This window comes from Poromitra crassiceps (genome assembly GCF_964638095.1).
Source record: "Poromitra crassiceps genome assembly, chromosome: 8".
NCBI classification, from domain to species: Eukaryota; Metazoa; Chordata; class Actinopteri; order Beryciformes; family Melamphaidae; genus Poromitra; species Poromitra crassiceps.
The window spans coordinates 10,292,139-10,319,303 of record NC_139629.1 but is presented as its reverse complement, the minus strand read 5'-3'; the positions used below and the strand labels follow the sequence as shown (position 1 = coordinate 10,319,303).

At 43.1% G+C, this 27,165-nt stretch overlaps 2 protein-coding genes and 1 pseudogene across 3 annotated transcripts in view; 1 reads left to right on the top strand and 2 right to left on the bottom strand.

The window, feature by feature from the left end:
- Window positions 1–7,411, top strand: part of asic4a (acid-sensing (proton-gated) ion channel family member 4a) — a gene marked incomplete at its 3' end in the record, with an annotated part of 110,355 nt that extends 102,944 nt beyond the window's left edge. Inside the window, exons 6-10 of the mRNA XM_083641519.1 lie at window positions 1,267–1,420; window positions 2,714–2,805; window positions 3,168–3,247; window positions 4,501–4,611; window positions 7,280–7,411. Coding sequence (XP_083497645.1) covers window positions 1,267–1,420; window positions 2,714–2,805; window positions 3,168–3,247; window positions 4,501–4,611; window positions 7,280–7,411 — 569 coding nt within the window. The remainder of the gene's footprint in view (window positions 1–1,266; window positions 1,421–2,713; window positions 2,806–3,167; window positions 3,248–4,500; window positions 4,612–7,279) is intronic.
- A 4,231-nt stretch (window positions 7,412–11,642) lies between these two features.
- chpfa (chondroitin polymerizing factor a) lies at window positions 11,643–23,937 on the bottom strand. Its single transcript, XM_083641758.1, has 4 exons — window positions 23,536–23,937; window positions 19,547–20,111; window positions 16,504–16,686; window positions 11,643–15,705 (listed from the first exon to the last, which is right to left on the bottom strand). Exons 1-4 carry the CDS (start codon window positions 23,823–23,825, stop codon window positions 14,443–14,445), a joined length of 2,301 nt encoding a protein of 766 aa, XP_083497884.1. The 5' UTR covers window positions 23,826–23,937; the 3' UTR covers window positions 11,643–14,442.
- A 2,196-nt stretch (window positions 23,938–26,133) lies between these two features.
- Window positions 26,134–26,775, bottom strand: LOC310780464 (transcription elongation factor A protein 1 pseudogene; annotated as a pseudogene). Its single transcript has one exon. The product of its transcript is annotated as a transcription elongation factor A protein 1 pseudogene (transcript).
- Window positions 26,776–27,165: the final 390 nt, after the last annotated feature.

Genomic DNA, 27,165 nt, shown 5'->3' with positions numbered 1-27,165 from the left:
GCTCCAGCTAAATTGTCAAATACCGCCGTCTGCTCGCTATCCAGGCACTTATGTATGTTAGTATGTACTTAACCTAACTAACTTAACCTACCTAACTATCCGGTGTGCACAACATGGTCAGACTAAACTCCGGCTGACACCCCAAAAACCTACAATCTGCTACAGAAAAATGTATATTGTTTGTTTATTAACTGGCCCCTGGCCTCCGATCATTTCACAAAAGTGGCCCCCGGGCAAAGCAAGTTGAGTATCCCTGGACTAGACAGTCAATAAAGAAAGTAATAAGTATCAATCTATAATAAAGGAAATAAGGAACAGTAGCGGTGTCATTGAAAATATTGGCAATCAGTTTGAAGGTGAGAAAACAAAAACATTTTGAAATAAGCGAAATGATGATAGAGAAGGGATATTAAAGGTAACCTATTCCAATCAGAGGGAGCCTGAAACATAAAAGCTTTTCTACCAACTTCCTTAGACACAAAGAGGACTTTAAAGAGGATCTGATCAAAGCCTCTTAAGTGCATAATTTGACATAATATAGGAAACAAAACATTGGTTTAGACAATAAGGATAGTTAAAGTAAATACATTTAAAAATACAATGAACTAGAGAGCATGTTGTGATGGGATCACACCAGCCGTGACTTAAAACGAACGTGGGCCAGTGGTGTGAAGTGCAGGGGGGGTGGGGGTTGGCGGGGGGTGATGTAGGGGGGTTGTGCCCTTGCTCTGCAGGGAGGGGGGGGGGGGGTTGGAGGGGGCTGATGTAGGTGGGTTGTGCCCTTGCTCTGCAGGGGGGGTGGGGGTTGGAGGGGGGTGATGTAGGGAGACAGACATATTAAACATAGCATGTACTCAAAACGGCATCTGTGGTAGTTCCCGCTACAATAGGTGTCTCCAGGACCACATTTTGTCATGGTGATCACACACACACACACACACACACACACACACACACACACACACACACACACACACACACACACACACACACACACACACACACACACAGACTCACAAGGTGAAAACGATACTAGCCACACGCTGTCCTGGTAACAATTAAATAAATTGATAAAAACCTGGTCGACCAGTGGCCAGGCTTAGATCAAGAGGTCTGTATTTATGACCAGGGTTTATCCCACTGTGTAGTACTGCCTTCAGGCTATAGCTTAGGCTACAATGTGTTTGGTCTGTACTCCATACCTTTTCCCCTCTAGATTCAGAGTGTCTCACTGAGTGCGATGTCACCTCACATGTTGTTTTGCAGCGTTGCTACAGAAGAACAGCGGGGACACCTGCCCATGCGAGACGCCCTGTAATCTGACCCGCTACGGGAAAGAGCTCTCCATGGTCAAAATCCCCAGCAAGGGCTCGGCTCGCTACCTCTCCAGGAAGTACGACAAGTCGGAGGACTACATCAGGTATGAAGGGAACATTCCACCAGACATCACATACAGTAGGAGGGGCGCTCATGAGCAGTGATGTGGTGCTAAACGAAAAGGACAGTAAAGCTACATCCTCCGGTCCACGATCACCACGAGGCAAACAACCACCGACAGAAAGCAAAAAAGCAATAGTATTTCAGAAATCATCAAGCATCAATTTGTGTGTGTGTGTGTGTGTGTGTGTGTGTGTGTGTGTGTGTGTGTGTGTGTGTGTGTGTGTGTGTGTGCGTGCGTGCGTGCGTGCGTGCGTGCGTGTGTGTGTGTGTGTGTGTGCTTCCCCCCTTCCCTTCCCCCAACCTTAAAAGACCCTATCCTCCTATAACTTCATCAGTTTGATAGTTACTATTAGGAATCGGACGACATGCTTATATCACGATACGATTTGATACGTGATATGAGGTTCACGATTCAATACAATGACGATACATTTGTTTCTGAGCCACAAATCTTTCTAGCGATGGCATAACATGGAACTAATATCACGATTAATTTCTCTTCTCCACGATTCATATTGTCATATTTTTGTATCGCAATATAGGCTACTGATTTTTGATATGTTGGCCCATTCCTTACGTTATGATTACTGTGCTTTCATCTTATCGTTTTAGCCTAAAAAAAGGTGGTAAACTGTATTCCACAAATAAAAAGATGGCTGTGTATTTAGAAAGTCTCTGGTAGGAGCAAATGCATTGTGAGGCATCATGACACGAGGTCACTATGAGCATTTCCGGTATATCCGATTTAAAAATCTTGATCACATCTGAAAATCATATTTATTGTAACATATTATGAGTATTATTATGAGTTGTGAGATGTCTAATGGAATATTTGCTAATATTCAGATTATGGTGATGAATCTAATGCACTTATAATTTTGCTTGCTTCCAACGCCTTGTAATGCCTCATAAGCAGGGATGTAGTGCAAGGGAAACCCACCTAAACTGATGAGTTCATGACGCCTCACCAGGCACCACACTTCCTAAATCTGGGCAGATGATTGGCAGGGCAGTACCTGAGCATGCAGCCAATATTCACTCTCGCTCATCCCAGTTAAACCCTCAAGGCCGTAATCTCACAATCGTTAGCATGATCTATGTTAATTGCTGGAGGCATGACAGTCCTATCATGATGAGTTATGGTGCACATAAAAGTGATATCATCTACTATGTGTTTTGTGGAATCACCCTAGATTGAAATGAGAAAGAAATATGTTCACGTTATTTTCAGAGAGTAGTCATTTTTAATTCGTAACACCTTCTTGCATTCCAGAGACAACTTCCTGGTTTTAGATATCTTCTTCGAAGCTCTAAACTACGAAACAATCGAGCAAAAGAAAGCGTACGACGTCGCCGGGTTATTAGGTAAGCTTTACTGTAATTCTTCCTCATTATGTCCAACGTAATTCAATAGACCTGTTGGTATATAATGTGAGGTAGAGCTGGGCAATATATCGATATTATATTGATATTGTGATATGAGACCAGATATCCTCCTGGATTTTGGATATCGAAATATCATTATGGGCAAAGTGTTGTCTTTTCCTGGTTTTTCACTCAGCCTAAAAATATCAAGATGTGATTTTTGCTCCATATCGCCCAGCCCTAACGTGAGGCATGATAGTAGCTGCACACCCTCCCCATCATCGACTTAACAGCAACTAGCCTCAATCAAAAACCTTGACGGAGTGTCCTGTCGCCATTTTGTTTCTCCTCTTCCTATTCAGGTGACATCGGCGGCCAGATGGGCTTATTCATTGGAGCCAGCATCCTGACAATCTTAGAAATACTGGATTACATCTACGAGGTACTGCGTCTGTCTTTCCACCCACAGTCTATCACTACGGCATCGCGGGCCAACAGACGTCACACAGCTAATATCACACCACACAAACATGCAGACATAACAGGCGCCATTGTCCAGCTGTCCAGCTGCTTTCTCTGCTGGATTTGTCAGCTTTCAGCGAGTACCCAAAGTCACCTTCTTCTTTTTAAACGCTCTAGTGGTTTCATTGCTTTTGTTCCCCCTTCGACAATATTGGCAAAGCTGATTCTGTAATGTGAGGAATTTATTCAGTGTGATTTCCAACGACTGACCTGCCAGTGTTCTGTTCTTCCTAGTATCATCTTCAAATCTATGGACTGGCAGTGTCCATGTATCAATTATTACGAGTCTTCCATTTGAAATTGCAGCCCGGAGAAATTAATATCCGCTACGGGCTGTACTGAGGACACACTACTGGTCATGTAATGAACTGTCTCAGCTCTAAATTGTTTGAGCTCACCAGCCAGCTGCCCGGCTGACTGCCAAACATGTACGCATGTAAAGCAAAATCAGAGCGAGGGGCTACACCGCAGATTCAGTAGTGCAGTGATTCCCAAAGTGTGAGGCCTGCTGGGCCGTGAAGGTACTGCAGGTATTGCCAACTCTCCCCGATTTTCTCCTGTTAATCTCTCGATTTCTTAGTGATACAAATCAAATGCTGTAGTGGGCTTGATGTTTCTGGTATCATATGAAACTAGATGACCGTAGGCATCCATTGGTACCAACCATTCATGCTAGCTTGTCAGGAAGGAGGTTAAATAACCCTCCAAAGTTAGGCTAAATTTTGTTGAGGGAAAAACTTTTCAATGGGGTCCCTTGACCTCTCACCTCATCATATCAGAATGAAAATGGGTTCGATAGGTACCCACGAGTCTCCCCTGTACAGATACGGTTTCATTTTCCATGAAAGGCAGCATAAATTGACAGAACAACAGATCACAGGCAATGCAATCTGGCTTTTGGGTATTTTTTGCCCCAATTTCTGTATATGGATGGATTATTAATTTCCACTGCATTGCTGTATGCCAACATTCACATGCTCTATCATCTTAGTCTCATCTGTCAATCATCCGAGTTGTGATTAAAGGGTTGGGTGGGCCCTGGAAATTTTTCAGTTTTCAAATTGGGTCACAGCATTTTAGGTTTGGGAATTGCTGCGTTGATGAATGAACTTTTGAACTCTCTTGACTCTTCATATGTGCTCTCTCTCTCTGCCCTGCTGCTGTATGAACCAGGTGATCAAGCAGCGCCTCCAGCGTCTGCTGAGGCCGCAGAAGGAGGACAAGAAGACCAAGCAGGAGACCAGCACTGTGGCCACTGTGGGGCTACAGGAAATCAAAGCCAAGGTAAACACTGTGGCAAATGGCCACTACCGCACAGTAGGGCTGTGAATCTTCACTGGCCTCATGATTCAATTCGATTCGATTCCACGATGCATCACGATGCATCTCGATACAGCTCAAAGTATCAAATCCTCAATTTTCTATATTATTACTGCACATGGCTACTTTTTCATCAATTAATACAAGCAGTCAGATAAATATCAATTCCCTTTTTCACTTAGGAAGTGCTTTAAAATCTGAATGTCAACAGAAATTTAAACAAACGATTCAACGATTCATCTGTCAACGATTCGATTCGATTCACACGCATCCGCATCGCGATGCATCGATTAAACGATTCATTTTGACACCCCTACCGCGCAGCCATATTCACCCCGTGTGCACAGCATTCCCCCCACAGCGCTGGAACTGGAATAAGAGACTACAGGGGAATTATCCAGAGCAAATTTAATAATTGTTACATTTCTCCACTCTAAAAAAGTGTGTAATGTTGCCCCTTAGTCTTAAAAATGATACAAAGCAAATCCACCCCTGGAGCATGTGTTGGCTGTTATGACTAGTTATTTCACACACAGAGTGAAGAATTCCACGCTGTAGGAAGACTCCCAAGAACACATAATACTCACTGTAAGCTTGCTAAAGCTCTGACACTAAAGTGAGCATTATGTGTTAGAAGAATACTGTCGCAGTCCATTCTTGGGAATGAAATTCTTCACTCGAGTTTGCCTGTTTGAACAATCGCCTGATCCCAGAAAAGGCTGCTTGCTTGCGCCGGCCCAGCACGCTATCACAAAGACAGTCCTTGCACAGCTTTGTTGAATATTCAGTTCTGAAGGCAGGTCTGATATTTCACTGTTTCACATCTAGTCGCTTCGCAGTCAAGAAGTCCAGTTGCTTTTGTTGAATTCTGATTAAAGGGTTCACCCAAAATTTTTAATTCATGCCAATACAACCGGCTCGCTGCTGGAGAAGCTTCCCTTCCAAACAATTCAATTGCAGTAAATGGAGGCCAGTCTTTAGACTTCAAAAAGGCAATCTACACTGACTGAGCACTTTATTAGGAGCACCTTAATTATACTGGGTAGGTATCAGCTTTCAGCTCAGTGTCACCCGACTACCAAAGTGACATCCTCATCCAGGTTTGACGTATTGCATTCTGAGATGCTTTTCTGCTCTCCACAATAGTAAGGAGGTTATCTGAGTTACTGAAGCCTTTCTGTCAGCTCCATCCAGTCTGGCCATTCTCCTCTGACCTCTCTCATCAACAATTCAAGATTCAAGATTCACTTTATTGTCCCATGGGTGGGAGATTTGTCTTGGGCTAACACCCACACTGCAGCCATAAGAACATAACATACACATACAAACACATGTTAATAAAACAACAAGTAAAACATATATATGTATAAAGAAAAAGGGTATCTGCACAATGAAATGTCTTGCAAAGCCACAGTCAGGGAAGCTCGATCAAAAATACCGTCAAGACACATTAGACACACAACGGAATAAGTCGGGCAACTCGGCAAGTTTAGGAGCTACTGTATCTCACCCCACTGCGATGCTTTCATAGTCGAGTTACATGACTTAATATCGATGTATATCGATAATTGTGCTGCTCAGTTTATTTTTTATTTTTATTTTTTATTGTTCTTCAGCATGGTATACAGAGCATCTGATACATTATTACTATTCTTTTCTTGTGTCATACAGAGTGTTATATTATTCATACATACATACATCCAATCATTCCCCTCCCCACTCCCCCCTCTCTCTCAATTCCCATGTATGCATATTGACAGTTGTATTTAGGTGCTGCTCAGTTTCATGTCTAGATATCGATATTCGATAATTGTACAGCCATTTATCTGGCTCTATTTAAAAGTTTAACTGAAATCGGAAAAATAAAATATTTTTTAAATCTGTTTAGCCTGCAGCGTGGGACTCTGAACCTCCTCCCAGAGGGCAGTAACTCATACTCAGCATGTAAGACATGGGAGGGGTCAGAGACTATTCTATTGGCTTGCCTAAGAGTGGCCTGTTCAAAAATAGACTGCAGGGATGAATGGTCTTTCACCGCTAACAAGGTGTCGTCTGCAGAACTACACTCACTGGATACACCATTCTGTGTAACCTATACATCATATCAGCACGGCTGTGATTATCTTCAGCAGCCTCGTAACGTCACGAGGCTGCTGGATTCACACGAGATCACGATCACTTGACAAATCCATCTTGCCACGCTCCAATCTATTGGTTTGAATCCGAACCACCAGTGGTTCGCACCAATCAGCATCCTCTGAGGTAGCTATGGGCGGGCTTTAGGTGTGACGCCAGCGAGAAGCGAGCCCGTGATAGACGGATGGTTCATCCAATCACCTGCCAGGTATTTTTTTGAAAGTGCCTGCCCTTAGAAACGGTTTCCCATAGCGACTCGTTCCCAGACGGTTATGTGAAAACAAACCATCTGGCAGCGTCAGGTTAGCGGCCTCGTGCTCACGACCGAATCACAGCCGTGCTGATATCCAGTACAACAGCACTCCCTCTCGTGTGATATTGCTTAAATCTACAGTATAAATGAATAACTCTGGATTCACCCTGTCGGAGATCATAAATTATCATCTCGGAATAATAAGCTTGCTGCATATTATCCCTCGCTCCGTGTCTCCAACAGGAACCCAATGACATGACAAGGAGTCACCCAGAAGGGGCGTACGCCAACACCCTCCTGCCCAACCACCAGCAGCCCCACCACGCCGGGCAGCACGCCGGGCACCGCGGGGTGTTCGAGGACTTCGCCTGCTAGAGCCACCGATCACGCCCAAGTCCCAATGACAACAAGAGAGATCAGCCGCCCGCACCCAGAGACGCATCAGACCCTGGGCGCCTCCGTCTCCTCGTCCTTTGCTGTCACCAGGGCAAAGCTACAGCCAAAGTCGAACGCCAAAACGTGCGCTGCTAACAGACAACTTGTACGTACAGTATAGGCACAAATTGGACACCACATATTTTTTCGCCTGGGTGGGAGCCAACTCCCAGCATCGTTCCGCTTCGAGCGAGAAGCCGGGCACTTTGCGATTTCAGGACCAATTGTTTTTTGGTACATGTGGTCACCACAGGGGAACAAGACAGGGGACCGCATGTTATCTTGATCCAATTTATACTCCAAAAAGACAGATAGAGACATAAATGTGATTTATTTATTTATCATCTTTCTGATTTTCTGTCTGTTCCCTCCTCCAACTATTCCTCTTAATTCTCAGAAAACACGGTGTACCGTATCAAGCCATTACAAAATCGTAAATTATAGTAGTAATTATTTAAAGACATATTATGAGTATATCGGAAAGCATATTTGTATTACATCAGTCCAAAAATATGGCGGAAATAATGAATTATTTAGGCTGAATCATATTACCGTGGCTTAGAAGATCTAGCAACATCCTTCCACATGGTACACTTTGTCTGGTTCGTGGTTAAGGTGTTAGAGAGTAGCATTATACTTGTACATAAAATCCAACTTTAAAATTAGAAAGTTATGTTTCAATGGTTGTTTATGTTCAATTAATATATACCTTCTGTAATAATACTTTTAGTAATTAATTTATACAGAAAAGATGTTTATATAACAATAACAGTCATGATTGTAGCAATTGCTGTACATTTACAATCTACAGATTCGTATCAACTGTTATACTGATGAAAATCAATAGAGACAACTTTTGTCCAGGTGACAAAAATCCACCATATGGATGGTGAATATTATCTCCATCATTATTTTCACTCACTGATTTTGACCAAATAATTGACTTCTTACTCAAGTCCAAAAAGACACACAAAGTCATTTTGGTCTTAATGAACATGTATTTTAGTTTACATTTAACCTGTGACATGGATGGTTGTTAGCCTGGTAAACCAGCCGGTCACCTGAACTCGCATAGAATGAAATGAAATGTGGGTTCACGAGTCACGACACACATGACAGGCTGGTTTACCAGGCTAGATGGTTGTTATCTTATTCTGATTCATTCTTATTCAGTCCATTGTTTCCCACCAACAAACCCTTTTCGCAGCATTTCAAATTTGCTTTAAGCCGACATAAGCAATAAGAGACAGGGTTACGGCAGAAATAGTCTCATTGGTTGAGTTGGTTGACCTCAATGGGCAAAGTCAATCACAGTGTACCTGTCCTGGGCACAGGTTAGCTAATCTGTCCTGGGCACAGGTTAGCTAACTGGCAAACTTGAATGGCAAAGAAGGAACTCCTTGGCATTCATGATGTTGAAGGTCAGCAGCTAGCTATCTAGCTGAAAGCTACAGTATAGTATGACTAGCTTGAACTTGAAGGTCAGCTAGGCTAACTCAACCAATGAGACTCTGCCTCACCAGAAATGTTATTCAACTCAAACTCCAATCTGACCTAGAATGTCTGTGTGCTCAACTCAAAGCAAGCCTGCTTAAAATCCCACAATTCTGACTATTCTGTGACAATCCACTGTGTGTATAGGCTAATTCACCCCATTTGTATGGATGGACATAATACTAGACAAAATAAATACAAAAAAATAGACAAAAAATAGACAAAATACTTCATTTTACAGGATAATGTTTGTTTATAAATCACTGTTTATACATAATTTTTCTCTTAATCTGATAGGTGCAATCTGTTACCAATTATATTGCTATACATCACTTTAGTCCACAATGAGATTCCACTATCATCTGCCTGTCAAATCCCTTTCCTCCCTGTCAAGTAATCATGGGCTATACATAGCTATTTAATATTCATAATCATGTGTCACTTTGACATTTTCAAAAGGTTCTCTGATGGCATCCTGTACAGGCTATGCATAACAATCTTCTCCTCTGTCATCAATAATTGTAGCTATCCTCAGACGTGTCGCACGGGGGGGCCTGGTGTGCTGAGATGAATACAGGGCCACATTATCAATGTGTAGTGCTCTGTTTGCACGGCAGGCAAATAGCCCATAGTCGATGTGGACCCCCCAAGACCCCCGTGTCCCAGCTGCACTGTAACAGTGAGGTCTGTATCAGCGTGTGAAACAGATGAAGCACTGACACAGAGCTGATCTTACACCTGCATGCAGTCTGTGCCAGGTGCTGCCACGGGGCTCAGCGGGTGCCGGGCGGCACGTCTGTACTGCAGCAGATGGGACAACATGTAGCGTTCATGCCAGTGGTTCTCAAAGTGGGCGACACCCAGGCGTCCTTGAGGGGGTTCCAGGGGGTCCCCAGAAAAAAGGAGAATAATTCATCTTCACTATAATTCCATCCGTAAGTAACACAATAACAGAATGTATGACTGTTTTGGTCATGGGTTTCATACGCCTTCTGTAAGAAAACATCTAAAAGCAAAGATCTTATCAGATGGCGGACCCTGGGACAAGATCAGGTAGGGGTCCGTGGTCTAATTTGTGTCAGTTTAGGGGTCCTTGATGTGAAAAGGTTGGACACCCTCTGCCCCACTGCTTGGCCCACAACTCTTCTTTCTTCAGCCTACCTGTTCCAACTCCAGGACATTGTCTGTGTGACACCATTTGGATGTTCTATTATCCACACATACTGTATCAAACTAATTCAACCTGTCAGCAATATTACATTTTGAATCTCTGCATCTCTGAATTTTGTCCCTTTTTTTTTGGCTTGTTTTTCAGCTGAATGTATTTTTTCCCCCCACACGAGAAAAATGAAGATAAAAATATCAGTGCAGGGTGATGCAACCGGCTGTCAAGATTTCAAAGTGGGGCAAATCCATCCAGCAGCCTATCTGTCTGGCACAAAACAAAATGGACAAACCACTCCAATGACAAGGAACGCTTACATTTTGTACAGAAGTCTAATCTTGTGACTGTTTCCTCTGTTAGAACACATTTTATAAATGTTAAATATGGTAAATACAATGACTATTAAAGTTTAGATTGGTAAACCCAATGCCTACTCAATCCAGAGCCAGATTCACTTTGTAACTCCATGACAAAGCTCATTCATCTGCATCCAAATGTTTTTATTTCATTTATTTTCATTCCTTTTCACCCCTTTCGACCCTCCATTAAGAGTCTATTATATGATTATGGTTATGATGATGATGATGATTTACAAGGTTCCGACAGGGGCGAGGGCATCTCAGAGGTATGTTTTGTCACGATAAGTGTGGGTCAACTCACAGAGGACGAGGGTATTTTCAATTAGTATGATTATGCCAGATAATCCCTCATCATGATAATCACTTTATAAGTGATTTCATGATCATGCCTTGAGTTATGTGTGATCCCGCCTCTTGAAAAGCCCTCCCACCCCCGGGCAAGTCTTAAGTCGCCAGACATAAAGGATGTGAGTTATGCCTCCTTTTTACTATTCTGAGGACTTGAACCCCCCCTTCCCCGTGTGGGAGGAGAAAGTCCTGGGACTGCATGTAAAACAAAGTACAAAATAATGACATACAATTAAGTCCCAGCTGCTCTGCCGTTATGTGGTTTTTACAGCACGCCTCAGGGTCCTGCGTATGCACCCCTGAAATAACTAAAGCTGTAATTTAGGCTGGCAGCGTTTTTCGGCGGTGCTGCCCGAGCCAGACGTCAGGAATACCTCAGGTCAGGTCAGACAACACTGACAGACTAATGTTCTCCGCCCTCTGGTCAACGCGGGGAGGAATGTTCACTCCCGCCCCCATTGAGTAGATGCTGGGGGGGCGGGAATGACTGACAACCATACCAGCTTGTAATAAGAAATGTGATTTGCAAGCGCCGTTTCACTACACTGTTCACCTGAGCAAGCAGCAGCACAAGCCCATACTGGGCCACAATCTGTGCTGCAGACAGTAAATACGCTCTTCTGCTGACACCTAAAGGACAAACTGGAATTTGTACGTCTAATATAAAAAAAAGCCCTCAATCTTGAAGGAGAGAAAAAAGAGGAAATAAATGCCAAATAAATGCCAGTTTATAATTAAATATTCTTTATTTCATAATTACAATAATTCACAGTTCATTGAGAATTTCAGTATACATGAATGTGGTGTGTACATTTCAAAAGCACTCGAAATGGTGTGAGTCGGCTAAAATCATTTATAGGCAAGAATTAATGTATTGCTTTGGTTACAATAGTGCCCAGAGGCAAACACTGAACATGTGAGCCTAAGTATTTGTTCACCTGCTGTTGATAATGATTTGAAATGATTAACATTCAGTTTGGAAATCCTCACTATAGTGTCCCACTCAAATTACAATTACAATGGAATGATCAGTTGTCACCAATGCATTGCTTCATAGTAAAATGACATATTCAACACACAAAATACAAAATATAAAGCAAGTTATATCTTTGATGTTATGTCAGCAGAATACAATATCAATCGGTGTGTAAATAAAGCAACAACAAAGAAATACTTGAAATCTCAGTCAATATATTTATATACAGGGAATGCGATGGAAGCTTCCATTCTGAATCTGCATAATTCAATCTCATGGTCTAGAGGAAATGATGGACGCGTTATGCTCAAAACACAAAGCCCAACATGGAGACTTCCCTCAGTGATGGTGGCTCCGTCTATGACAGTCTGCCATGGTCTTCAGTCTAGTCCATTCCAAGAGGACAAGGACAATGCAAATCACTACAATCATTCCATTTCTTAATCTGGGCCCTCCTCCTTAAACAACAGTTGTGGAAGATTCAGCGTATCATTAGTGTTGTTTTCTACAAAGCATCGAGGTGAATATTCGTACTTTATGAAGGTGAAAGTAATAACTCACAGATGTAAACTTGGTGATTAGTGTTCACCTCTCGTTAGCCGTTTTGCAAATGACTGGGTTCCCATGGCAGTAAACAGCGCCAACACAATTGAGGACCACAACTGTCGATGTTGCATTTCCACCATACATTGTAAATGCAGTAACAGTTAAATAAAAAAGGACTAGCCTTAATTGTATCTGTATTTTAGAGTTATTTGATAATGAAAGTGTCTAGTGTTTATCTCAGCAAAATACAGTAAAGTTTTTGTCCATTAAATGTACAGTGCATTTAATCAACAAAATAGAAAGCATGAAACCTAACCTTAATTTAGGCAATATCACATACAGTGTTAGAGTATGTAAAAAAATAAAAGAAATAAAATAACATGTTGCTGTACTAGCAGCACACGTCATTTAACTTAAAAGTCCCGTCCTCGATTGGACAGCTATCCCATTGTGTAATCTGTACAATATTGCACATTATAGTTAACTTAAACGGACACTTCAGGTGTCCAGTACCTGCTACGTCCACCATTGTGTACTGTAGAAAAGGCCTCTCATTGGATTACACTAGGACGGGAAGAGAGCAACTATTTCTTACAGAGCACAGTACATAGAGGACTATGATTTCAATAAATTACAAAAAACATTAACACAGTCCAAAATGCCTACTGTGGAATGATTAAACATCTTTTACAGTATAAAAACTGACTGAGAAACATGAGATGACATGGCCAAAAGTTAATTTGTTCAAGAGGACAGATAACATTCATGGAATACAGTATATGCAATCTTACAATTACATTCTTAATCTCAATAAAGTCTAACCCAACATTCTGGTTTCAACTAGTACTGTTTTTGAAATACAAGGACGCTTGAAAAGAATGAAATATCCGTGCAATGACCAGTTATGTATCAAGTTGACCTTTTTCCATCGTTTTAAAATCCTCGTTCGTTGCATTGCATTTTTCTTGCAATGTCAATGAAGTGTTTTCAGGAGAAGAATCAACTCAAATACACTTCCTGGCTCCTGGCTGACTGGGACACACCAGCCTTCGTCTGTGACCTCCTGGCTCCTGACTGACTGGGACACCCCAGCCTTTGTGTGTGTGACCTTTGGAGGGACACCCTGTCAGGAAACTCCAATCCCCACATTTGAGGCACACATACTGTACAAGCTGTGGATGGATAGGATCAAGATAATTCCAAGTGACCTATTAGGAGTTCAAGGTTAAACTACAACCGGCGTTACTCTGGAGCTAACAGACACTTATCATCTGGACATGGGCTTTCTATTTTTGTTTTATTTTTCAACTTTTATAGACAGAATGGTGTGCTTATTATAGCAAAAAGAACCATTGTCTCAACCACAGAGTAATCTCTGAAAATGCACCTGAAAAATAAATCAGTGCCAAGTTAACACTTTGTGCCTCCGATGAAGCATTTCCACTCAGCGGAAATGGAATAGCACTTGATCAAAGTCTCCTGGCTAAATAACAGGGTTAGGCCAGAGTGACCATCAGATCATATCTCCTGCACATTCAAATCCATTCATCCTTATTGTAGCAATATGGAAATTCACATCTCCAGATGTGTTGGATTGCATAACAGCACATCCTGATGACTGCAACAACAGAACAACAAGAGCCAGCATATCAAAAACCCATGTTGAAGGCACATACCGGTATACAAGGTTGTGCTTTGGTAAATACTCAAATGAGCAAATGTCTTTATGACTGTTTTGTTTTTGCTCTGCTGCAACCCAAAGTGCCCTTCTGGGACATATGAATAAACTTGAACTTGAACTTGATGTCAAAAGCTTGATGTTTCAATGCCCTACTGTAAAGAGACACATGGATTATGGTGCAATAGATACCTACTGGGATTGCCATTCCAAAGAATGGCAGCAGAATAGTTTAAAAGCAAACACATTTGGTTCTAGCGCCTCTTTTTGTATGTACTGTAAACATTTAGAAGACGGTTTCACTCAGAACGTACTGCATTCATTTTTCCAAACTTGCTAAAAACCTTACAAACGCATACGAAACACCCATTCACACACGGGAGCAACATGTTTCACAAGGTGTGATCAAGTGCTGTTTCCTTGTTCTTGCTCGAACAGCAACATGGCGAGCTGGGAGCGCGACGCGAGCCCGTCCAGGTTGCTCTGAACGCACCGATGGTAGATGTCTTCGCTGAGCCGTGGGTTGCAGGCCTGGTAGCGGTACTGCTGGTGCAGCGCTGGCTCCACCGCACGGAACACGTGCAGAACCGAATACTTCACAAACATCTCGTAGATGTCCAAGGTCTCTAGGATCTCCTCGTTCTCCTGGACATCGGACGCCATGCGCGTGCGCGTCGCCATGTAGTCCGAGTTGTAGAAGCACGCCTCTTCGAACGTGCTGCGGTCAAATTGGCCGGCGTCCTTGACCAGGTCGACCGTGGCCGGGGGCTGCTGGTTGTGGTAGGCCACCTCAGGATTGTAGTCCTGGAAGTGGACGGGGAAGAAGACCTGCCAGTTGTTGATGGAGTTCATGCGGCAGCGGTTGAGGAACTCGGAGTTGATATTTGTGTTGACGTTAGCCAGGAAGAACAGCGTGTCCACGGGGTGCTTCTTCGAGATGATATCCATGAACTTGAGCTGGGACGGCGTCTCCGTCTTGACGCTTATCCATGGGATTTTCACTGCGGGGTATTTGCGTTCATAGGCATTTATTTGAGCCTTCACGCCGGCAAATATATCGTTCTGGTTGACTTGCTGTGCCTCCACCGGGTCATAAATAAACAGCAATGTCAAGATGGCATTTTCGCTGGTCTCAAAGGCGTTTGAGGCAAAAACTTCCAGGAAATGGTTGATGTAGCTGCGGTCCTGAAGTGTCAGAGGGATGATGATGTGAACTCGCGTAGCTTCGGTGACGTAGGGCATGGGAATGATCTCGATCCTGCTCAAAGGGCGCACCAGGTGGACCCGCTTGGTGATGGAGCGGCTGTGACCTTTCTGGTTGACCACCTCCAGCTGCAGGTCCAGCGTGTACTCCATGCCCCTGGTGGGGTCGAAGCGCCTGTAGCCATTAATCAGCTGCTGCTTCTTCAGATGAAGGACCGGCTTGTACTTCTTGTTCAGCTCTCCCATGGCTATGTCGATGACGTCGGCCACATCCATGTGGTCGACGCCGCGCAGTTCGCACTTGGGAGAGCCGTCGACGCACGAATAAATCTGCTCCTCTGTGAAGTATTCCCACCTCAGAACTTCAAACCGAGATTTAGGCTCAAAAGGTGGATTGATGCCCACCGGCCACTGGGCGCTTCGGTTGCCCTCGAAAGCAACGACGCTCACGTTCTTGATTTCTGCCTGTGGAGACATTAATAATAATAATAATAATAATAACACTGCCTGTGGAGACATCGGGAAAAGTGTTGAGATGTATCGCCAACTCAGGTCTGCCCTTGCCTGCATTAGGTTTAGTAACTAACATCAAAGACTCAAATTCTAATCACTTGTGCTTTGAACATATTCATGGGTTGCAGTTACGGAATGTTTTTGTTGTGGTGGCCATCTTGAGGACTGAACGCAGCACACAACCTTTTAGTACCTGTTTAAGTCTATGGCTCTTTGAACTTGAACTAATCTTTCATACTTTGTACTACAAACTCCATTCAAACTTTAAACAGGTCACCACTTTGAGTACTTTATCACTTTACTTCAGGTTTTTGATATCTTTTTTGTACTGTTTGAGAAATTAAGTTTTATTCTTTTTTCAATTTTTATGTTGGGAGAAATTATGGAGCCAGCCTTGAGTGAGTGATTTCACTCTAGCTGCACTTATTCACTAAATTCACACATTTTAAAACGGTGACAGTTCACACAACTTTAACACTACATACATACACATGTTATACATCAAACCCTTCAGCTACTTCTGCTCTCACTGACAATCATATAGGTTTTGTGATATTAACGTTTGTTTGTCACTAGTGTCCCACTCTATTTCCTATTGCTCAGCAAATAGAGGCCATCAAATATGGCCGCAAGATGGCGGCCACAACAAAAACATTTCATGACTGCAACCCATGAATAGCAGAGATGAGGAGTTTTTTTTTCTCAGAACAGTGGATGCTTTGGGACACTTGGGTTTGGGAATGGGCTCACCTGCAGTTTAGCAATCTCATGGTAAGTTCTCTGGAGCTCGATCTCAGTGAAGTGTTTGTGCAGCCGGTACATCTGCTCAGGGTCGGACACTGGGTGGACAGTCAGGGCGTTGTTAAACTGCTCGTCCTCCTCTTTACTTGGATCGGCGTTCTTGCCCAACTCATAGTGGTAGTACTGAAGCCCCTACAAAAGACATCCAGAGGTATTTTCACGAGGAGACTTAACATGACAGAAACATGGCTAATCTGATTCCATACTCAGTTGTTAATGCTGTGCTACTTCCATTCATACAATCTTCACGCGCTCTCTAGGCAGCATCTTGGGCTCATCTCCACTGCAAATCGTGTGGTTTCAACCATAATTATAACATTGGAGATGAAGATCCATTTTGTAAGAATATATAATACTACTCTATTGTTCTCCAACAACAGATGTTATTGTCAGTGTTTTGGTCAACTTCTGAAATTTGTTTCTGGTATTCTAAAAAACTTAAATTACCGTAAGTTCAAGAGATACTATAATTTTACATTATATGGATAAGCTACAGGCCGTGCAGTTATGGCTGTTAAAAAAGGAGTGGAAGAACTTATAAAAAGAACTTATAAAGACGACACTGTAGTGATCACCATTTGCAGCAGAAGCCCACTTAAAGAGTCATTTAAGCTCAAACAGAGAAAGCACCTAAGCAGCCTGAGTGATTAGAAACAAGTGAATCCAACCAAATCAAGCTATTAAAAGAACAAGGACTTAAAGCAGCGCTTGACTGAGCAGTGAGGCCACTGCACTGCGTCTTGCCAATGTTTGCCAACAGCTTAGTGTCTTTAAGAAGTGCACAGAAAGAAGCATTGTCAGTGGTGCCTAACTGTCATCAATGGCCTCTCTTAGCAAAGCAGATGTGTGGCTCTGTGCTCCTTATCAGTGCTACAAACATGATGGTGGTGAAGTGGCAACTATTTCCATCTCCCCTCCCAGGTCTTTCTTTCAACTTCTCCCTCCTGACATCGCTCTTAACAAGGGCTCCCTCTCTCTGCTGGAGTTATTCTGGCCCCAAGGCACTTTGGCCATGTAACTCTCTGTGCGTGTCGGACCGTTTAACAAAATGGTTTCCCGCTCCGACTATTAGCCACACAGGAGAGAGAATGGAAGCAAAGCACATCCGTGACACTATACTTACGGCTGTTCCACACACCAAGAGCGATGTGAATATACAGCAGGAAATGGCGATGCGAATTTTGACCCACCTGTCAATCGCAGCAGCAGACGTGAATTTCTGAAAAATCGACCGTGGTCCGAAAAAATAAACACCTGCAATAACGCTCAGCGAAAACGTCGCTGTTGGTATGCACGGTTGCATTAACTGATATAGGTTCGAAAAATATTATTGATGTGCGAATTAATCGCACGAAGAGGAAAAAAGCGCTCCCTGTGTGTCAGGACTTTAAATCAAGGCCCACATAGCTCTTTTATGAATAGGACACAAGACTTATAATCACAGGGTGTCTTTCTAATTGATTGCTGTTGTTAGAGGAGCTTATCAAGTAAAAAATTACCAATCAATGTTGGTGCATATGTTGTTGTTGTTTTTTACTTTACTGTGGTGAAGCAAATCTGTTTAGCGTGGGTCAAGCAAAGTGCACCGAATGCATCGTATAACAAGGCCATTGGCTGAACAGGTAGTGGGTCAGAGCAGGCTTCCACAGAGCTCGTTTGACCTTCAAAGCTAATGATATTACATGAGGAGAGCATGTTGACCCATGTTCACACACCACTGAACCTAACCAAGGCTGAACTCTGTTGCCCTGTTGACCTACTGTTGATCTACTCAGTACAGTTGCTGGGGTTGTGAAAACAGGCCACAGGGTATTAGCAACCTACCCTATAATACAGCTATCAGCTCTGTTTTAGCACTGTAATTACAGCCTTATACAGCTGTCTTTCACTTGTCAGCGTAGCCCCTGAGGCCAAGCATGACTCCTGCTGTCACAGTTCCGTTTCGCCCAAGAAAATGTTAATTTGTGCGTTCAGTCACTTGAGTGATTCCTGCACATTCCCGCCCAAAACAAACCATGGCTAACCAAGCAAGCAAAAGAGCGTTGCAAATTAAGAATTGTATGGAAAAGAGATGTATGCCTTTCTTTAGAGTAGGCCTGCAACTAGGAGTAATGAAACCAGAAAGTATTCACATTTAAGTAGGGCTGTCCCGAATACCATATTTAGAGCGTCGGCGCGTTGGGGAGGTAAGCATCGATCATAATGGCCAATAGTGAACTTCCTTCCAAGCTTCTCCGGAAAAAAAGCTGCTCATCTGTCCTGATGGTCGATTTTCATCCAACTGCTCTCAGTCCGACATGCGGATATTATTATTTGCCCCGAAATGTGAATTTATTCAGGTGAGCTCAGCGTAACGTTAGCCGATTTCCCTCTGCTCTCTGAGCTGGTCAATGAGACTGAGAGCTGTGTATCTGTGACTGCTGCTAATTCATAACGTTACAAACAAATTAAACGTCTTGAATTCACTTGAACACGTTACTCACACTGGGTTGGAAAGAAGTGTAGAAGTTTCATGTTTACAACACGAGCTCCGCAGACCACAGCTGTGTGGCTACTGGCTGTTGAGTGCGTTTGTTTGTGCTCACGGCGCGTGCCGGTGTGAGTTCCCCGTGTTAAAAACAGTGTTGGCCCGAAGGACCCCGCCCAGCCAGAAAAGAGACTGTCTCACGAAGCTACACCTCACGTTAGCTGGCTGTGCATATGGACAATAAAAAACAATAACACAAAGCGCCGATTGCTGATTTGAGCGTCGATTACCATGGCAACGATTGAAGCTTCAAAGCGTCGATTTTTTGGGGGTCAGCCCTACATTTAAGAAGCTGGAATCACATAATGAATTTTGACCTGAATCAAAATAGTTCCAGATTAATTCAATAGTTGACAACTAATCATTAATTAATCATTGCAGCTCTACTTTAGAGAAAAAAGACGAGGATATTAGCAAAGTGAAAGCATCATCTCAACAGTGTCACGGCACACACCCTGGACCTACCTCGTGCTCGTTGACACAGTTCGTGTTGGCGTAATCGATGATGCATCTCCCCAGCCACTCGTCAGGCCTGGCGCTCAGGATGTCGTTCCTGCAGTTCTCCAGGAAGGGCTGCAGGCGGAGTAGCAGGGTGCGGGAGAGGAGGTACCCGAACCCCCCGTAGCAGTACCTGCCTTCCATCTCGCCGCCGATGAACTCCTCAGGGCTGCCCATGTAAAGCTCCCGGTCCATACTCAGGTGCCCCACCAGGTCTTTGATGCGGTCCGCCTCCGTGTAGGCGTCGTCTTGGACGAAGTAGAACCAGTCGTACTCGCTGATGTAATGCTCCAGGATGTATTTGATGGTCTGAAACATGTTCCAGATCAGCCTCTCGTCCCCGTGGGTGACCACGAACATGCCGTGTGGGATCTTGCGGTTGCGCATGCCGGTGAAGAAGACCACGGTGTCCAGGTGGTGGCTGATGGTGCGGTTGACGGCCACGCCCAAGGTGTTGATGGTGTTCTTGGAGGTCAGGACCCCGACAAACAGACGCTCTCGCATCCCCAACTCTGTGCTGATGTATTTAGCCCTGAAAAACACACGGTTGGACGATAATTCAATGTTATCACTTATCGTCTTTCAGTGAGATTATATTGTGATGATATGGTGATTTTGGAATAGTCTAGACGCAAAATTCTGCTGTCCGAACTGCTAATAACCAGCTTTTTTTGGCCCTTTCTGATTTTTTCTCCCATTTCCTCCCCAATTGTACTTGGCCAATAGCCCCTGCTGTCCCAGTCGTTGCTCCACCCACTCTGCCGATCTGGGGAGAGCTGTCGACTAGCACATGCTTCCTCCAATACATGTGCAGTTGTATAGTTTGACCCTCCATCTGTACTAAATTCATTATAGGATTGTGTGATAATCTATAATTAGAAAATGATGCACATAGTTTTTGATATACATGAAGTATAAGTTTATTTCCCAGTTATAATGCTAAGCTCACTAGACAGAAGCTGATTAAGCTCTGTACATGTGAGGGACACATAATAAATAGTGGAATCGTCGGCATACATTGTCAAATGAGCTCTACCAATTGCATACGGCATATCGTTTGTCAAAATTGAGAATAAGAGGGATCCAATGCAACTCCCTTGATCTGTCCACCAACATTTTAGTCAAAACAAAACATGCGAGCCGAGAACTTGCATTGTGGTACGTCGTTGCAACCAGTGTCAGGGTAAAATCCCAACCACAGTTGTGATTTCTGCAGTGCAAGTAAGGCTTACTGTAGAAATACACCGAATGGGAAATGTGCCTTTAAAACTTGGATGTTGGATCCAGTCCAAAAATGACCACAGGGGGGCGTTCTACAGGAGAGTAAGCACTTTCTCAGGATATGGCACAAGCAGTTTCAGCAAGACAAGTCAGTTTGCAAATTGAAACGTCATATAGCTGATGATGATGAGTAAATGTGCACTGTGAAGAATAGTCAAACTATTTGAGTGACTTTGATTTGGATGTGTGTCTATTAGTATGCCATGATTTACACAGGAGCTCATTCAGATATGAAAGAAATGGTGTACCCACTGCAAATAGCTGACCGTGAATCTGATGCATCATGTCGATATTGCTAACAAATGTTCCTGATTAAATACAGATGCATGGTTAGCTCTATATAGACCTTGTTGCAACATCACTGTTCACTGGTGTGTTTCCATCATCCATGGGCCGATGAGGACACGGTGGCCTCATCAGTTTTGACTGGATGTGTTGTTGTTAAATCTAAATGCATTTGATTTCTGGATTAAAACTGTGAATGTTAATCTGACCATGTACTGGCATCATCAAGTAGTTTTTTTCTCTAAATGTGGTCCAGGCATGTAGACATGAAACAGTTAGGCGGTTAATAACATTTCGCCTCCGTTTCATGTGTGACAGTAGAGTAGTTATTGTGTGACTACCCCCAGTGCTACTAGACCACAGAGCATATCTGTGGCAGTGTATTTATTGCAGTGACGTTGTATACAGTATTTTCAGTGACCACGGCATGGTAAATCATAAGTGTTGTTAAAGGACCATTCCGGCTTGATCAGTTTTTTTGATCAGATTTGTACAGTTTAGGAGTTACAAGGGGAAAGTGGCCGGTAGACATTTAATAAAAACTGCTGTGGAAACAAGAATCAGTTTTAATGATGATGACAGGGGGAAAGATGGCATTAGAATAATGAAGGATGAAACTGATCTCAATGTCAGTCTTTTATCTCAATGTTGGATTTTGCAAATGATGCTGTATTGATGTTAGGCTTAAGTTTATAGGTTATTTAAAAAGATAATTTCAGTTTGTGCGACGTTCAGGTGGTGCTCTGGTCACTGCAGTCTAACAATCAGGTGAAACTGGCCACTAATGATGTAACATGACTGGGGTCAAAGGCGCAACCCTGACGTGTTTCAGATTTTGTGCAAAAGACAAACATAATTACGGTGGAACCATGTACAAAATTAAGATTAATAAATTTAAGGAAGAGGAGACAATAGGCATCTGAACATCACATGAAAATAACAACCATTATTATCCTTCGGGGTTGACTTGGACGAGGGAACTTCAAGGGAGGAACTGACAAAAGCATGTGAGGAAAGGAATGTAGAGGGCAGGAAAAAGTTCATTGGCATCTTCAAAACACCATGTTGTCAAACCTTCCAAGGAGAAAAGACACTGGGCTTTCATGGAATACTGTAGCTGGTCCAGTTTTGAATCTCATAAGCACTTGGCATTGGCAACATTGTACAATGGGCATATTTGCATTGAAGAACTAACTAACTTCCTTTCTTACTAGAAGCCAGCAGAGGTCAGTGTGCTCAGCTGAGAATCTGTATCCTACCCCTTGCTATTGAAGTAGGTCGGTTCACAGCTGCAGTATGCCAGAAGACAATAGGATATGCAATGTCTGTGATCTAAAAGATGTCAAAAATGAATTTAATTTCATGTTTTATTATTGTACACTATATGAGCGAGGATTCCCTTGTTTGATGAAATGCAAAAGCAGTTCAGTTCAGTTTATAGCACCTTATCACAAGCCTGTCTCAGGGCTACATAACATCATCACACATAGGTCATACACTACATCATATCTACACACAGCATAGGTTACATACATCATATCCATACTACACATTAGATTATATACATTGCGATTACAAACACAGCATGTCAAAAACCTGAGCAATTCTGGGTAGATGAAGGCCAGAATTTTGCTTGGTTAAGTATTTTAAGACTGCCACTTGTATTCTACGGCCTGGATTAGAAGACAATTTCAGCTCAGTAAGGGCAACACTTTATAATAAGTATAACCATAATTTTAAATGGTAAATTGATAGTTAATTAAACTTAGGTAATAGTTATTCTACTGACAACTGTTAACAAACAATGAAACTGCAATTAATAATGCTTGACACAGTATTTACACAGTATTTATTAGTTGCAACTTTACAATATCCATCCAAATAATGTTTATAGATCTGTCCTTGGTGGACAGATCTATAAACATTATTTGGGTGGCTATTATAAAGTTGTAACTGATGTTTATATACTACTGTAAATGGTTAATAAATACTGTGTAAACATTATTGCATTCCATTGTTTGTTAACAGTAGAATAACTATTAAGTAGAGTTTAATTAACTATCACTTTACCATTTATTAGTGATGGTTATAAAGTGTTACCCCCATGTTTACACTGGTTGTTCTATGTTTATATGTTTGATCATCAAGTGTCATGGGAAAAGTGTCTATGGGCTGGGCTTCAATGGAAGCATGCCGCTTTATATTAATAAATCAAATCAAATCATCACTATATCAGTCATCATTTAACGCTACGTGCAGTTGAGGATGAGCTGCATGCAGCTAGTTACATTGTAGCGTACCATGTTCTAATCATAGCCTGTAAACCAAACAGTATCCAATGTGTTGACTAATCGAGGGAACTATTAAGGTCTTAACGTTATAAAGCTTACCTAAAAAGTTTCTTCGGGGCACTTTGCTGGACTTGTTTATATGGGACTATTCTTGGCTCAAAATCCTCTTCGGACTCCACATCGTTGCCCGTCGATATGGAGTTGGGTTTTCGGGCTCCTTTCAGCTGTCCATCTTGAGCCACGGTAAGATCATCATTGTCTTTACCGTCGAGAAAGCATGTTTCTTCCACCCAATTCACACTCAATAAACTCAACGTAAACCCAAGAGAAATACCGATCACAATGGGCCCGATCGGCCTCAGGACAGAAATAAACATTGAAAATCTCATCTTGCGCCTGTCTGTCGCCTCTTTGTCGCTCCTGGGTCGCCCAAAGCCGTCCAAACAGCCCTCTGCTCCTACAATAATCAACTATACATGAAGCCAGGCGCAAAAGTGATGTATCCACACTATCTTAACGAAAGATGTTGTTACTTCTTCCTTAGAATTCACGCACGCAGGATTCTTCTTTTACGTGTCAAGTATAGCCGCTAACTGGCTCCTCCCAAACTAAACGCAACGTCAGAAAAAACGGGGTTTGTTACAGACTGTGTTGCGCGGTCAAGCTGCGCAGGTCGAACTGCTGTAAACCATGGATGTATTGCTGTAAACCTCCATGCTGTAAAGAAATGGGAACTGGAACGCAACCGCAGACTGCCTCTACCAGGGGCTTGTTCAATCTCAAACCGGTGTTCACCGTTTTGCTATTGGGTTTCCGGGTTGAACGTTTTATTCTCCTTTTTTTTTTTTATGTTTATTAAAAAACAGACTATGTACATTAGAACAGACATGTGCTCATAAAAAATAAAAAAGATGGACATAGGAATGATAGTACATATTACCGTAGAAAACCATGTAACAATAAGAGACAAAATAAATAATTCCTCTTTAAATAGTTCACAGTATAATTTGAGTTTTATTACTTTTATTAGCTACTATCTATAAGTTTGTGAGTCCTACTATAATAATCATTAAACTCACAAAGAAATCTTGTGAAGTTGGAAGATGTTATCACTCTGGATTTATGAATATGAAATTTACCATATAAAATCCACAGGTTAACAATGAAGTAAATTACACTACTTTCATGTTCAAAGTAAGTGATGACATGTTTCCATTCAATCTTGATCAACATCGTTCTAGGTGCCATAGGCAGTCGCCTAGGCTAGGGCAGTGGTTTTCAACCTTTTTGAGCCGCGACCCCCAAAAGACTAGGCTGGGGTTCGCGACCCCCCACAGTCCCAACCCAATGACAGAGCGCACACATTCATTCACACACTGATTTCACTCACTCAGACCCGAGATCACCCCAGGAACGTCCACTGCAGACCGGATTGGACTAGTTACACTGTTCCCGCCCGATCAGGAGACGCAAGAAGCAATACAGGTCTGGATAGAGTGCTTGTCCGCCTATTCAGGATGGCAGCCGCTCACAGCGCAGCGGGGTGAGGGTGCCTTTGAGGCAAAGAGGTTGCGGAATTGGTGCGTGTCAAGAGGCTACAAAGGAAGGCCTAAGATACGTAACTGTCACACCACCGCTGATGCCAATGATAGGGGACATCTGCCAGGAGTGGTGACCAGATCACAACAGCAAGCCCTCAGGACACCATGTGCCGGGCAGACGCATCCCACCTCGACCACACGCACGTTTGAAATGGCGGGTCGCCCGGATCGAGCAGCGACAACGGTGTGCTGACACGGGGTGGTGGTGTGATGGCTGGGGCTCGCGACTCCGCGGTCCTGTGAGGGGGTGGCTTAGGTCTCACACCCCATGGATGCCCGACGCTCCAGCACACAGGGATGATGCATTCACCTTTGTTCTTTCAAATGTACATTTGGCGGTGGCTGTTTGAAAGGTTTCGCATCAACAGCCCAAGACAACTTAGTAGGTGTTGGTCAACACGCAGTTAGCCAGCGGGCCATAGGGAGGGGCCTCCATCACACTCTTGCCAGTGTGCCTGCAACATTGCAAGCTTCAAGAACTGAGCCAGGCTCAAACAGACAAGTGGTGAATGCAAACAAGAGTGTGGGTCTTACGAACCCATAACGAACTCTACAACAGGGCAGGTACACTCAATTAAAGCCAAAGGCACAGTAACCATCTAATTGTGCATAAACTTATGGAACATTTTGTCAAAAATAAGGGATCATTCGGTAATACAGTACATCCCTAGATATCTTGATGTATGACCCCTTTGAAAATCGCCATTCCAGTTAGTTTTTCCCTTGCAAAAATTTTGCATAACTTTGATGTTGTTTATCCACCTTCCCGACAAGCTAGCATGGTATTGTTGGTACCAATGGATGCATTAGGTCTTATAGTTTCATATGACACCAATCTTCACTCTATAGCTTTAAAATTGAGCTCGGTACAGCCTCTGACAAACTGTTAGCAGCAGATGTGGGCAGGCATTTCCATGTACCCCTGGTCAAATTGTCAGTGAATACAGCATGCCAGACCCATGAACAGTGTTTCAGCCAATTTTGGTGGTGATCAGGGGACTAGGTACCAGAGAATAGTCCAATCTGTTGCAGATGACACAATCCTGGTCCGGGAATTTTGCTCCTGGTCTGAATGCCAAGGATAGCGCCTGTATCTTCAGCAGAACTTCCATCTCTTTCCGCAGTCATTGCAGAAGACAAATGTGGTCATTGGCTCATCAGCACTGCGAGTCTGAAGCTGTGTATAGGTGCACTTCTTCCCCTTGCACTTGCCACAGGTAAAAAGATCGGTCTGAGTGCCTCCACTCATGGCCATCTGGTGGTCCCTGACAGCCTCTTTGGTCAAATTCTTCCTCATCTCTTTCAGTTCATCACTGGCCATTTCCTCTGATGTCATCTTGGCCATGCGCTCGGGGGGCAGACTGCCACACAGCACAGTCCTCCTCAGATTAGGGTTCTTCACATCCTTCAGGTTAAAAATCCGGCTCCGCACACGATCCTTGTATTTCATGCCTGTGTTCTTAAACTCTTGGAAGATGCATTCCTCGATCTGTGCTCCAAGTTCATCACAATTGCCACCAATAGCAATATGGTCATCCCCGGGCTGCAGCGCATTGGCCAGCATGTCTCTGCACTTGATTCTAACAGAATGAGAGGTGGTGGAGCCTGAGGGCACGCGGGAAGTTGATGAGTGCTTATTTTGCCTCTGGGCTTCCCTGCGAGCAAGAGACAAAAAGCATCGTTTGATCTTTGCTCTTCTCTGATTATTTCCCTGTGCAGGCTCATCTGTACTGTGCATAATGGCATTAACAGACATTCTAAACAGGATGGTGCAGTACGATCCCGGTTCTATTTATAGCCGCTGCATGGAAGGATTTATGACATCAATGAAAATGTCACAATGTATATGACATCATCAGTTTCTGTCATACACCACTGATGATACCACGCATAGATTGGTGATGTCAGCATTGATGTCACCCGAGCACTCGATGATGATGTCATCAGTCATCTCACTCGAGCAATTTTGATGTAATCAGTGATGATATCATCAGTGATGTCACTTGAGCAATTTGATAATCAATGAGTGATGTAATCAGTGATGACGTCATCAGTGAACTCAAGCAATTGTGATGTTATCAGTGATGTCATCGGAGGTGATGTTGGCACCAGTGAGTGATGTGATGAC

What these genes read in the sequence shown, in the direction of transcription:
- chpfa (XM_083641758.1), bottom strand. Translation starts at nt 23,825, where the DNA reads ATGAGATTTTCAATGTTTATTTCTGTCCTGAGGCCGATCGGGCCCATT. An exon ending in GCCCCGAAGAAACTTTTTAG is followed by an intron (nt 20,112 to 23,535) that starts GTAAGCTTTATA and finishes TGTGTTTTTCAG; the next exon opens with GGCTAAATACATCAGCACAG. An exon ending in ACTGTGTCAACGAGCACGAG is followed by an intron (nt 16,687 to 19,546) that starts GTAGGTCCAGGG and finishes TGTCTTTTGTAG; the next exon opens with GGGCTTCAGTACTACCACTA.